The 15,023-nt window shown below is 44.0% G+C and overlaps 1 protein-coding gene across 1 annotated transcript; it reads left to right on the forward strand.

The window, feature by feature from the left end:
• The first annotated feature begins 223 nt into the window (after nucleotides 1–223).
• On the forward strand, nucleotides 224–3,460 carry LOC125903688 (D(1)-like dopamine receptor). Its single transcript, XM_049600766.1, has one exon. The coding sequence runs from the start codon at nucleotides 609–611 to the stop codon at nucleotides 2,103–2,105; it is 1,497 nt and encodes a 498-aa protein (XP_049456723.1). The 5' UTR covers nucleotides 224–608; the 3' UTR covers nucleotides 2,106–3,460.
• The last annotated feature ends 11,563 nt before the right edge of the window (nucleotides 3,461–15,023 follow it).

Below are 15,023 nucleotides of genomic sequence, written 5' to 3' on the forward strand. Positions count from 1 at the left end.
CTCGCAGAAACGCACATACATGATATTATAAGTCAGACATAAACTTTTTATTTGGACTCGTTTTCATTTCTATTCAAAGCTAAAACACTCTCCACTGATATGACTGTAATCTATTACCTGTGCTGAGGAGGTAACGCGCCCCGCAGAGGCTTCCACCTGACAGAGTCTGAGCGTCACACTGAGAGAGAGGTGAGTCCACTGTGAGTCACACCAGGACAAAAGACCGGGACAGAGACCTTTTTACCTCTCTGTGGGGACACTCAGCTTCGACAGGACTCATCAGCATCACTGATATTAAGTTATGATTTGAGTTATTTTTAAAAAAATCTTTATTATTGTTTCAGTTTCTGAGGATAAATTCTGGCGGAGCGCTTTTCCAGTTATTGATTTGCCCTTCACTGTCCGGAGTGAGGATCTCATTTTCAGAAGACGCCTGCATATGAAGATTAAACTGGATGGTCTTTCCCTCTCACTGTTTTTATCCATCACTGAGAGATCAGATGATGGTTTGTGCGTCAGGAGCTGCTGGAATTAAGAGAAGCGGTTGTTTTACATGCGGGTGTTAATGACCTGTAAACACTTCTAATCACTGTCTCTGTGGAGGAAAAATGGAGAACTACACGATGTGGAGTAATTTCACCCAAGTTCTGTCGGAGCTGGACGGGACAGGCGGCGAGGAAGAGGAGGACGACGACGAGGACGGCGGGAGCGGTGCAGGCAGCGGAGGACTGCGCGTCCTCGTCGGCTGCGTCCTCTTCCTGCTCATCGTGTCCACGCTGCTCGGGAACACGCTGGTGTGCGCCGCCGTGGTCAGGTTCCGCCACCTGCGCTCCAAAGTCACCAACTTCTTCGTCATCTCTCTGGCCGTGTCTGACCTCTTCGTGGCCGTGCTGGTGATGCCATGGGAGGCCATCACCGAGGTGACCGGCACGTGGCTGTTCGGACGCTTTTGCGGGGTCTGGATCGCCTTTGACATCATGTGCTCCACAGCCTCCATCTTGAACCTGTGCATAATCAGTGTGGACCGCTACTGGGCCATCGCCAGCCCCTTCAAGTATGAGCGGAAGATGACTCACCGGGTGGCGTTTGTCATGATCGGGGTGGCGTGGTCGCTGTCCATCCTGATTTCCTTCATCCCAGTGCAGCTCAACTGGCACCAGGTTGGGGAGGAGGAGGAAGAGGTGATGGAGGAGGTGATGGACATGATGGCCGCCAGTGGCAGGAACTTCACAAACAGCAGCAACCCCAACCTCAACGCTAGCGCCGTCGCTAAAAGCTGTGTCGCCAACTTGAACAAAACTTACGCCATCTCCTCCTCCCTCATCAGCTTCTACATCCCGGTGGTGATCATGATCGCCACCTACACCCGGATCTACAGGATTGCTCAGACCCAAATCCGTCGGATCACGTCTCTGGAGCGGGCGGCAGAGCAGGCGCAGAACCAAGGTCACGGCATGAACCGAAACCAGCAGCAGCAGCATCGACCCAACGATGAAGCCTCACTGAAGTCGTCGTTCAAGAAGGAAACCAAAGTCTTGAAGACGCTCTCCATCATCATGGGGGTGTTTGTCTTCTGCTGGCTGCCGTTCTTCGTCCTCAACTGCACGGTCCCGTTCTGTGACCCGCCCTGCGTCAGCGACACCACCTTCACTGTCTTCGTCTGGTTCGGCTGGGCCAACTCCTCCCTCAACCCGGTCATTTACGCATTCAACGCAGACTTCCGCCGGGCCTTCGCCACCATCCTGGGCTGCAACCAAATGTGCTCCAACAACACGGTGGAGGCTGTGAACTTCAGCGACGAGCTTGTGTCTTACCACCATGACACGACGCTCCACAAGGAGGCGCTGGTCCCTGCGCAGCCACAGCAACATCCTCGCACCATTAACGTCGGGTCTGACAACCTGGAGGACATGAGCGCACAGTTTGATGAGGAGTCGATCATCTCCAATGGTTCCCAGAGAAACAACAGGCTGCTGCTGCTTCCCGCCACTGTCCAGTTTGAGGATGACCCCGAAATCTCCTTGGAAACAATCACGCCGTTCACCTCAGCGGCGGGGCTTGAGAGTGATGCTCTAATACCAGGTCAAGTCCACCGGGATGGATAAGACAGAAACTGCACTGAGCTAACTGACGGCCATAACTAAACAGGAAGTTAGGCTGTGTTGCCTTCAAAATAAAAACATAAACTTCGATCAAACTATGATCAAACTTATCCTCCAAAACGCCTGCTACTGATTAATTCCAAATAACATAGGACTCTGAGGACTTTATAACCCAACTACACAACACCAGAGAGACTTGACTGTACAGGCTAAGCTTCAGATAAAATGCCAATATCAGAGTGTGTTGATTGTTTGTGTTTTCACTTGTTTAACCTGGAGCAGATTTAGTTAGTAGATCGACCTGACACAGTGAGGTTGGAGATTAAATGATGATTTTTAGGGAAAACAAAATGCTTTGTCGGACATTAAACCTAATTTATTACACCGAGCCACTGAAGGTTTCAGTTATTTAATATCTGCACTTTATGCCCGTCAAATATGGTGTCTCCTCTTTCCATGAAAAGGGCTGACACAGTTAATGAAGGTCAAATTTTAAAGGGACTGTTCACATCAAAATCAAAAATACATATTATTGCTCTTACATGTAGTGCTACATATCAGTCTAGATTGTTTTGGTGTGAGCTGCCGATTGTTGGAGTTATCCTCCGTTGAGATGTCCGCTTTCTCTCCAGTATAATGGAACTAGATGGCACTCAGATTGCGGAGCTCAAAGTGTCAAAAAAGCAGCAATGTCTCTTTCCAGAAATCATGACCCGATCACCCAAGATAATCCACAGAACTTATTGTGAGCAGTTTCGTGTAGGCACTATTTTCCTTCTACCGAACTACAACCGCTAACTGTATCACCCCACTGAGCTAGCTAACTTAGCTTACAGCTCAGCCGAGGAGGACGCCATTAATGTTTACATCTTGCCCTGTCACGAGCACGAGCCTCTCGTCCATCAGTACAAGTGCACTTTTGTCTGCGCTGTGATACGGTTGACGGATAGCTCTGTAGAAAGAAAAATAGTTCCTACATGAAACTGCTCACAACAAGGCCTGTGGATTATCTTCAGGAACCAGGTCATGATTTCTGGAAAGAGACACTGCCCTTGAGTTTTTCAAATGACATCTAGTTCCATTATATTGTAGAGAAGGCAGACAGCTCACACTAAAACAATCTAGACTGATAAACATCACTACAGATAGGAGGAAAATATGCATTTTTGATTTTGGGGTCACTGCACCTGTAAGTTGACAGAGTAAGACATTATGCTGTGTTGTTTCAGGCTCTTCCTCCTCTCAAGGTTGAGCCTCTGGGGTGAAACAGGCCTTGACAAACTGTGATTAAGTGTTCAGCGCTTAAACGCAGAGTGTGAACAATGTTGGAATAAGAACAGAGCTGTCAAAATAAACAAACCGACATTTTTTCTTCTGCATTAACAGAAATAAAAGGAGGAAACTTTTAAAGCACTTTTAAAGGTCAGTGCCAACATGTTACTGCTTTTAATCTTTTATCTCTAAATTGCCTGTATTTCAAATTATAGGCAACTACTCACCAAATCACAATATTTTAGAGAGGTTCTTCGCTTTCTGAAAGGACGGTCGTTGAATCAATTAAGTCCTGTGAAAATTCAATTTGCAGGAAGTCAGGGTAATCCATGGTAACCAGGGGATACTCAAATCACTGTCCTGTGGAGTTTTCAAGCAGTGATTGTCTCTGTTGGTGCATTCAAGGGCCATCCAGCTTCTGGGCACTAAGAGATAGCAATTATTTTAGTTGTTGATTGTCTTTTCTCAGACCTTGGAGCATACTTGAATGTGATATACCCCAAAAAATGAGGGTGATTGAATGTTAGCTGTGACTGATGGACGACCTGTTTTAAACAAATATCAATTCACTCGCAAGGACCATGCCGCAACAATATGTCGTTTAAATGTTTAACTTCAATTCAGGAGGTGTTTGTCACTGAGGACTGGTGAATGGATGTAAGTGGAGGTGAAGGTGGAACAGGGATGTCTTCTGTTAGGTTGATCTGGGAGGATGTACTGGAGATCAGGCAGAGGGAGACTCAGTGTGGGCGTTCTGTCTCAGGAGAGCTGATTACAGCCCCCTCAGACGATACCTAGAATGAGACACGGGAGAGGTATGCACCAGACTGAGTAAGAAAAAATGAGGGGAGAAGGGAGGAGAGGATGAAGGGAGGGTAGGTCGAGATATCTGAGACAAAAAGAGCAGGAAGAGAGACTCACAGGTCCTCATCAGGGTCATTGTCTGCTGTAGCTTGTCACTTATTTTCACTGTTCTCTGACATTAAGTGAGATCAGCGGCAGCCCAAATGAAATAAATTAATCTGAAAGTTGTCGTATATTTGGAGCAATTGTTTGAGGTAATTCAATCGTACGTGCAGTTTGTAGCTAATGGGCTGAAACACAGAATCACTGACGTGGTCCTACACTGGACCAATAAATACTGATTAGCTTTGCAAGATTAGTACTTAATAGTTAATCAGTTCCTATTACTGCTAGATTACTTCTGAAGCTACTTTATGTATAGATGGACTGGTGAGGTTGTTCATTTATAAAGATTGGGTTCACAACAGAAACATGTAGCACTGAGGCTGTGTCTGCTCTCAGCTTCGACATCACCTCACCACCTGCCCTCCTTGTTTCCTGTAGTATGAAAGCCATTAGTAATTTTAATGCAGGGAACAATGCTGACAGGGGGTTTAACACATGCTTCCTTACAGACCTCTGAGGTCTGAGAAACACAACACACCATTTGAGAGAAGATTAAAGCATTTGCAACAAAGCTGAACGTGTTTCATTTAGGTGATAACTGAACTGTGATACATTTCTGACAGAACTATTAAAACCACCTGCCAGCTCTAAGTGATTGAATGCTCAGTGAAAATGAAGATAAGGAGCTGAGGACAGAACACTGCAAAGAAATTGAGGCTCATGAGAAACACTAAGAAACACGTCTGCAGTTAATAGAGGTTTTTGTCAAACTGGAGCAGCAGGAGGTTTTTTGTTCCTGCAGAGCCCGAGAGGGCTGAGGGGGAGTTCAAGAAGTCTGGTCAGGTAACCTCTGAGTCAGATGAACAACCTGAGGATATATTACACTGCATTTCTGCAGTTACTCTTTACAGCAGGACATCTTTTGTCAGCTCTTGTGCAATAAATGAAGGGGCTGGAGTGTAATGAGATCACTTCTAACCACCAACAGAAGACTGTTTCTTCTTCTTATTGCATTTTTTCTTTATACTCTGAGGTGAATTCTGTTCTTCTTGATGGTGCAAAGACAAACTGTTGAATACAAATCACTGAGACGAGAGACTTTGTTGTATGAAGTGAGAAGAATCTCCCAATTTAGTGTAACAAAAGGTGTGAACATAACATTTCCAGTTTGTCATTGCAATGTTTAAAAAAATTAAAGAAGCATACAAGGTAAGGAGCGATGCAAAAATGTTTTTGCCATCAGTGGATGTTGAATGAAAGTAAAAGCTGCAGTATGATGATAAGGATGGTGCGGTAAATCAGAGCAGGGAATGACACCAACAACAGGGGGATGAACACAGGACAAACTGACAAGGAACAAAGGGAAACACTGGTATATATACACAGAAAACTAATCACAAGAATGAGACACAGCTGGAGTAGGAGGACACAGTAGGAGGGAAATGGGGACTGGTTAACAACAAGGGTGTGGTAGGGAACACTAGGGTGGAGCAAACAAGACTCAGGCCATATCCACACAAAGACGGAACTGATGTCATTTTTTAAAAGTTTTCCATAAACACGGAATTGTCTCAAGATATGTGTACGTAAACATGAAGCCACTGAAAACGCTATAGTATATATGCAAGGCCTGTAAGTGGCGCTGCAACGCTACACCAAAACAGAGAATAAGAAATGGAGCATGCGCATAAAACTCGTGCGATATAAACAAACACGAAGAGGAAGATGGCGGAAAATACAAATGCCAGAGCCCACTTAGTATGTACTGAAGACTGGGTTACAAAAGTAGCACAAACGCAACCACGGCGTAGTCAGCCATTGTTATTGTGGTGCCTTTACGCCTAGCGCATACGGGTTAAGGGAGAGGTGGGGTTATAGCGTCATCGCTTCAGAAAAGAGGTGTACTGTGTTGTAAATACGGAAACCCGAAGGTGGCGCCTTAAGATTTTTTCTCTATGGGACCCGGTTTCAAAAGTTGGCGTATTTGGGCTCCTAAAACGCTGGTTCCATGTTTATGAAAGATCTATACGATAAAAAAAAAACCTTTGCAGATACACCTAATCTCGTCTGTGTGCGGACATGGACTAACGCAGAACAGGTATGAAGGGAAGACTCTGGGAACAGGGAAGGACTAACGAGGCTGAAGGAAGACAGGTGTGATAGAAAACAGGTGGGAAAACACAAAGACAGGAAGTGAAACCAGACACGACACATGAGGAGAGAATCTACAAAATAAAACAGGAAGCAGATAAAACATGAACGAATAACATGAACCAAGGAACACAAACAAAAAACTCAGAATATAAACAGAAATCCAGGATCATAACAGATGGCCATATAAATATGCTATATAAAATAAAACATGAAATATTTCCATATTTGGTGTAATAACACAGATTGATGGTGATTTCAGTATTTAGTACCTGAAGCGTGTGCACGTCCAGTTTGTGTCAAAGGGAAGGGTTATCACATCTTTTAGGGTCAGAAGAAAAGAAAAAATATATATATTAAAAGGGGGAAAAGCTTATTTTTCCACATACAGCAGTGCAGTCTGTGACCAGAACAGTGAGGACATGTCAACATCTCATCTGCTCAAAAACTCTCCTGTAAAACTGAACCACCTGTGCTTTATTATAATGATGCTATCCTGAGTAAATTACAGAGTGCAACAAGAGAATGAGCTTCCAGTTGTTACATAGCTATTAAGAAACCTTTCAGAAGACCAATGGTCAGGTCATGAGGAACTTTCAAAAATGCTTGCTGATCAAATTAAAACAAAATCAAAGATGAAAAATGGCACAGGGGGATTCTGGGCTTTCCTCTTTCTGTGCTTGTATTTTCTCGGCTTGGTTCAGTTTGTTTTGTTTTTCCAGCATCCCTCTGTTGACTCCTTTCATCTTCAGTCAGTAGTGGAGTTGAAACAGAGCAGAGGCACCCAGGGGCCACAGGGGGACGGCACCCTGAACCCCACAGGTGTCTTCTACAGGTTCAGCTGTTCAGACTGCATCATCACAGTGTTTCTGTATTCATGTGGCTGAGAGTGTTGGAGGTTCAGGCTCGGGCTCAGAGGAAGTGGAGCTATATATTTCACCTGTGCTGGTAACTTTGCATTACTTCAGTAGGTCCTTAAACTCCAAAACAAATTAAGTTAAGATTTTCCTTAAAGACAGAGATAAGGTTTCCTTAACAATAACATCCTCGAGTCTTCTCCTTACGATTTCCTTAAAATGTTTACTTAAGGATTTAAGTTTATCTCCATATATTTGTCTTATACTGAAGGAACTGCTTAAAGTTTGTTAAACCGTTGCACAAAGAACCTTCGTAACCAGAGTAAGAACAAAAACATAACGTACCTCTGACTCCATATTAACCACAACGTGGTTGAGTTTATGGAGATAGATGAGAAAAATTAAGGCATCTAGATAACCTGACATTAAAGGGATAGTTCAGATTTTTTGAAAAGGGGTTGTATGGGTTGCTTATCCATAGTCAGTGTATTACTTACAGTTAAATCAGGAGAGACTTGCTCTGAGAGAGAAGAATATTCATTTACATGTGCACATAAGTGTGAAAAATGTGAAACGTCTTTGGCGATTAGACCCCATCGTGATATCACCCATTCCAGGAGGTTGGTAAAGACGTAGCAGATTAGGGAACCCCCCTGTGGAGTCTAGATGCTGGTGGTGGTGATGAAGCGGAGGATCTGGGTGTGAAGAGGAATGGGCTTTTGATGAGCTCATCCTGGGCTCTGGATAAGGTGACTGGAGGTGAATGGGGTGTAGGTAGAGCTTAGATCGGGCCCAAAAAAATTCAGCCCGACCCGGCCCAAGCCCGTGCACGTTATGTCTGGGACCGGCCCGGACCTTCCAATTAACTGTAATTATGGGCCCGAGCCCGATTTAAACCCGATATTTTTCAATAAGTTGGCTGTTATAATTAACGCTAAGGACAGGGGCGGAAATCCCGGGGAGGACAGGGGGGACAGGGGGGGCATGACTCCCCCTTCAGTAAAGCTGTACCCCCCTAGAATCATTTGAGACACAATTAATAATTTTTGAACAATGCAGTAGTATTTATTGAAAGCACAATGTAAGCGGTGCTCATTATAATCGCACAATAACGTGCTATTTAAATCTTAAAAGATTTAGTCCCCCCTCCCATTCCTAGTAGTGGTATATCCCACACTCTTTCCAACGGGCAGGGCTGCTTGGCAGCAGTAGCAGTGTGTGGCTGGAACCGCTGCCCACATCACCCATCGCAGGGTAAGATGTTCACTCACACAGACACAGTTTAACTTACACAAGTTACAACACATCCCATTTACTGTTACAACAAGCCCCAGGCCCAGGCTGATAATATAAACTGTCTGCAACAATTCTCCTGCATTGTTCAAAAGCCTACTCAATTACGAGTGCTGCTAAGCTAAAAGCTAATGATTAAGCTCAGAGTTTAGTGATAGTCAGAGAGGACAGGAGAGAAAGAAGAGGGAGAGGACAGGACAAGTGCAGTCAGTGGCGGAGCAATGGGTACCTGTCTGTAGGCTCTCCACCTGTCAGTGAGACAAACATGAATGATGTGCAGTCTAACTGACAAGGAGCGGTAATTACGCACGACTATTACACACGGTTGTGGCAGAGTGGCTCGTATGGGTACCTGTCTGTAGGCTCTCCACCTATCAGTGAGACAAACATGAAAGACGTGCAGACGAGGAGCGGTCATTTCGCGCGACTATTATGCACGGTTGTGACGGAGCATAGCTAATGGGTACCTGTCTGTAGGCTCTCCTCCTGTCAGTGAGACAAACATCAAAGACGTGCAGACGAGGAGCGGTCATTACCCGCGACTATTACGCACGGTTGTGAGGTGCGCAGCGGCAGATCTCACAGCACACTGTTTATAAACCAGTTTACCAGTTTAATTGCAGGATAAAACAAACTAACTAATGAAGGCAGCAATGGACCAGCAGCCCCTTTGATCAGCAATGTTAAATCACTGTTTTTCTCAATGGAGTCCGGCCTTGAAGAGAACAAAATAGCTGCTTCAGTTTGCTGTCAGATATCACTGTCTGATGGCGAGGTAAAGTAGTGAAAATATTCTAACGATAGCATATACTAAACTGTTTTTTGTTAAGGTGGGACTTATTTTTAGGTGGCTAAAATATGTTTTTTTGCCGCACTGGTCCACAACAGTACATCGATTAGCTTCCATTTTGGACCCATTCTGCTTCTCCAAACTGGGAGCATGCTGACCACCATCTGCTGTATGTAATACACTCATGATATATAATTATCTCTTAACAACTCTTTTATTATAGGGGTTATGTAGGGCAGTTCAAAGGCACACTGCAGGTAGAACACTTCTACTCAATCAGCAGTGAGAGATTATAAAAGCAGGCAGACAGACGCAGAGAAAAAACTGGAAATCTACAGTGACAAGACATAATCCACAGTATGGCAAAGGGCAGGCTGGGAGGTATATACACTGATAATAATGGTCTTACAGGGAGCTGGTGTGTGAGCAGGTGACAGGTCGGGTGAGGGTGGGCAGGAAGCTGACAGGGAACAGGCATCTGCAAAGACACGAGATGGCGTGTGACATGAGACAGAAAATGAGAGCTGAAAATCAGAACCAGATGGTTGAAGTTGAATCAGACAAAGACAAGAAACAAAGACACTCCTGCTCTGGATTTTGCCCGCAGCAGAAAGAAGCAGCGCATTAGCCCTGATTAAGATTCTGTTGAGTTCCCCAATTTGTCTGACATCCTGCTGTCAGTGTGGGTATCAGTCCCACAGGAAGTGACGGACTGAAATCTAATGACCAAGAACAAATCACACAAGAGCGCTGTCATGTCATTACAGTCGGACTGTGGTGATATTAGGGTAAACAAGTTGTGTAATGGTCTTGATGAGTAATTTGCCTCTATCAGATTCATTTACTTGAAAAAGCCGAATTTCCTTTTTGGGTTTCTCTTGCCCACAGTCTGGAGATAAACTGCTTTGTTTTCCTGATACATTTATGTACAGACAGAAAACAACCTCGGAGCATGAGATCCATCACAGTAAACACAAACTGTGTGTTGAGTGTTTTCATATCAGCGCTGCATCAGGATATGCTCGGCTGCCCGAAGTCACCTCACACCCACAGGAAGGATCCCAAAAATTAAAAACACGTCATGACTTACAAACCTAACCTATCATTTAAAATCAGGGCAAAATCCTATAACACAAAGCATCCACTGTGAAAATATTAAGATAAATATAAACTTGACAAAGACAATATACATTGAAATGACAATTATTCTAATGTATAGATGTGTGAGGCAGTTCCCCCTGCATGAAACTACTTTCACACCTCTCTCTGCAGAGACAGAAAGCGACAAAGAGTTTCTATATGACGTAAAGGTCACTGCGTCTTCAGATTGTCTCTCTGTCCGTCTGTGGACGCGTCAGAAAATGAAATGCCATGACTGTAACTGCAGTGCGCCTGCCGTTGTTCCAGAAGCTCAGTGGTATTTATACCAAATTCATTACTGCACTCACATCCCTAAACACCAGGCAATTACTACACACACACACACACACACACACACACACACACACACACACACAGGCATGCATGGATAACAAGCATACGTGCATCACACTTAAGCTCCAGCACATGCAATTATTACAAAGAGGACAAGATGGAAAGGTTTCTGTCGGTGCTTCGTCTGATTCATGAACAATTATGTTGTCATTTTCTCATCACACACACACACACACACACACACACACACACACACACACACACACACACATATATTTCTTGCACACTTTTCCTTATAGCCCTCTCAGTTGTCTGTCATGCTCTTCCAGTGAACCCTGTTTATATATTTTATGAGGCCATTCGAACACATCTGAAACATTTCATGCAAAATCTGATGTAGCCTGAGGCAATGTTTACCTTGTGCTTACTATATGGTGTTCACTGACCTCCACTTTAACAGTGCAAAGCCAGATACAGTTACAGAGAAAAAAAGAAATCTTCATAGGAGCATGTAAAATTTATATTACGCGAGAAACTTGAGCCCACTGAGGTGCGCTCAGGGCAGCATCAGCAAGTTTAACTGCTTAAATATGGACTCACAATAACTTTCATTCTGTGTAAAACCATGGAACGTGTTCTGGCCAGCCACCTGCACAACACTGTGGCCACCATGATCCACTCCAGTTTGCATATAAGAGCAACAGTTACAAAACATCTTATGCATTGTAAAGGCTACGCCAGGGTTTTATTTGTTCAGCTTTTAACTCAATGAAGACACACGTACCCCTGAAAAGGCTAATTGATCTTGACATTAACACAACATTAGTTCTCTAAGCGCCTCTCTGAGTCTGTGTCAGGGGGAGCACATCAGATGAGCTCAGTGTGAGCACAGGCTGCCCACAAGGATGTGTTCTCTCCCCTGTGCTATTCTTTCTGTTTACTGATGAGAAATATTTTAGACTGTTTAAACATGCTGATGACATCACCTTAGTTGGTCTACTACAGTAAACAGACCTATCAGGTGAGGCTGCCTACCTGGCCCATGCTAAGGCCCTTCAAATGGTGTCGCATCAGCAAGTTAGAAATTAATGTGGCCGAGATTTAACAATTGATTATTTGCACAAAACAAGACGTGAAGACAGAGCCAGTTTCACTCAATGGCCAATGTGTTGGAACTGTAGAAAGTTTGCATACCTTGGTGCGACCCTGGACTCCCTTGTGACCTTCTCTGGAAATACTGAGTATATTTACAAGAGATCTTAGGAAACTCAGTGGCCTTGGTGTTAGTCAGAAGGTTTTAGAATGAGTGTACAAAACTATAGAAGAAAGTGTTTTAACTTTTCACCTTCCTGCCTGGTACGGCCATCTAAACTGTACATCTAAAAATAAACTCTCTAGGATTGTAACTATGACAAGTAAAATAGTTGGCAAACCACAAAAGCCCTTGATCCAGCTCTTTACAGAAAGGACGAAGACGAAAGTGAGGAGTGTCTTGGCAGATAGCTCCCATCCTCCCTTTAGTTAGTGCGAGTGCTTGAGCTCTGGGAGGCGCTATAGAGTCCCTCTGGCAACTAAAAGTCAACCCAGTCCGAAGTCCTTGAAATTCAGAGCTTGGGCAATGACTTGCGGCATCAGACACTGTCAGAAAAAGCCGTCCTTTCACGCTGGCATGATATGAACAGCCGGTTGCCATTCTTGTTTAACAGAGTGGGTCCAACAACCATCGACTTTCACCCACGAGGTCAGTGTTCACTTCCTGTGTGATTGTAAAGCCAAACCCTGTTCTTTTTTCCTAAACCCAACCATGTGCGTGTGTAGGCAAAATGTAACCATGTGCATTTGTTGCTGACGGAAAAAAATGCCAATGCCCGGTGTTGTACTGATGAAATGGCTCAACATTTATATGGGAAGCAAGCAGCGGTCTCCCAGGTGAAAGTCTGGGGTTTGTTGGACCCACCCACCTCCCCTCCAGCCTGCCCTTTGGTGACTTTCCAGCTCCTTATATAACGTTGTTACCGGCTACGTTTCAAACTGACGCAGTCTGGCGGTGTTATACACTGAAGCAGCTTATCATACCACTGTGAAAGGTGCCTTTTTGTGTCTGTGTCTGACGCCAAAATCACTGAAAAAGTGGCAGTAAGATGAGTTGAGTATGAGAACAGGCTGCCTCTCTAAACAGACTTTGACGCTTTTTGTAATACGTCACCTGACTTCCTCCTATTGTTTTTGTCACACAGCCACTAGAGGTCATCGTCTAACAATAGCCTCAATGCTCAATGTGGAACCTGGTCTCACTCCCCAGTCATCAAAATCCGGCGCATGGTCAATGACTTCCAGCATCAGACACCATCAAAAAAAGCCATCCTGTCATGTTAGCATGATACGTGGCCAGTCGCTGTTATTGTGTAAGGGTGGCCTTTGGAGTCAGGGGAAAACGCAGCAGGACAATAACACAAGTTAAGGTGGTAGAATTCCGAGTAGGGTTTGTGGAAGGGGTGGTTGAGGGGTCCAACAACCACTGACTGACTTTCACCTGGGAAGCAGGTGTTCACTTCTCATAAGATTGTGAAACCAAACCCAGTTCTTTTTACCAAAACCCAACCATGTGTGTCTCTGTGTTGGCAAAGCTTAACTACATTGTTGCTGAAGGAAGAATACATGTCAATTTGCAGTGTTGTACTGATGTAGTGTTTATAAAGAGATGGTACGCAAACTGTACATTTCCTGTGCAAACAGAAGTGTATATCTTGACATATGAATTCTCTGGCTGGTGCACAGATAACTGACGAAACCAAAAACAAATATTTCTCCATATATCTGCTCCATGACTTTCCACCATCCGGAGAAAACTAACTGCTTCATTACTACGAGACCAGTATGCCACTCTCCACTGGTAATAAAGTAAACTAACTCCAACCCTGCTTCTATTTTGAGCTCTTATATAATTTGCAATGTTAATATTTTATAACTCTACATAATTATCTCCTAAATCATGTAACACTGAGGTCACAATCAATGAGAACGACCTCTTTCTTCTCTGAACACCTACACAACCATCTCCCTCCCTTTCTTCCCTTTAAACAGCCGCTATTAAAATGCAATCTGCACACGCTCCATCCAGATAATAAGTGATCTGGTCACCACCTTGCATTCAAACCTGGTGTTTATCTGCATCCTCCATTTCTGCATTCTGCCCACACGCTGATTTCATTCTGTTTTTGGAGAAGCATCATTTCGAGCTGGCCAGTAGGCAGGGGGAAGAGGAGGGTAACTAATAGGAGGAAGCTGCCCTCGCCAGGGAAAATGGCAGCACTGTTGTAACACTCGTAAATGAATATTTTTTCCTGACAGCAACAAACATACAAACATCAGTTTTTTTGTCTTTAACACTGGAGGTCACTGTAAATTTCCTGTTTCCAACCAACAGACAATGTTTTCTTTTCTACACAAATTTTAATATTTAATAATTAGATTAAACGTTTGTCTACTTACCTGTCATACAACAAGGTTTCATATTTCAGTCACACAGCTGAGATCAATTTATTTTGTTTTCAGAACAATGACACTGGGAGTCTCTGCAAACTGCTCTTTGGTTTTGTGATGTTTTTTGTTATTGATCATTCCTAAAACAACAGGAACACCAAGCACTGCTGGAAACAGGTCCGTTACATGGTCGACCTTTTCTGGCATAGATGGACAAAAGAATATCTTCTGCTGCTCCACGAAAGGCAAAAATGAGTAAAAGTGAGGAGTCACTTGAACACTGGAGACATTGTCCACACTGCTCCTCGTGAGTCATGGCCATTGTTCAGAGGGCTGGAGACCGTGCTGGATCCAAGAGGTCTGGTCCGCTCAGTGAAGCTCCAGACTAGAGGGGGAAATACTTGTGGGACAGACCCTATGCTGTAGCCTACGCGCGTGGCCTATGCCATTGGAAGCATTTATTCTTGTGCAGTGTGTCTGTCACTCTGCAGTTACACCTCCAAAACACTAGTTGGTGACGGAGATTTCTGTGAAGTGCTGTAAAGTTAAGTTGATTCAAAACACACCCAAAGCTCACATTAAACACACATTAAACATGGCTTAATAGAGACCATTTCAAACACAAGTACACACATCAGCTTCACTATAACTCACAGCATTCACAGACAAACACTTGTCTTTATTGAATTTCCCCTCAGGGGGATTAATAAAGTATAAAGTATATAGATTATG

The sequence above is a fragment of the Epinephelus fuscoguttatus genome, linkage group LG16, assembly GCF_011397635.1.
Source record: "Epinephelus fuscoguttatus linkage group LG16, E.fuscoguttatus.final_Chr_v1".
NCBI lineage: Eukaryota > Metazoa > Chordata > Actinopteri > Perciformes > Serranidae > Epinephelus > Epinephelus fuscoguttatus.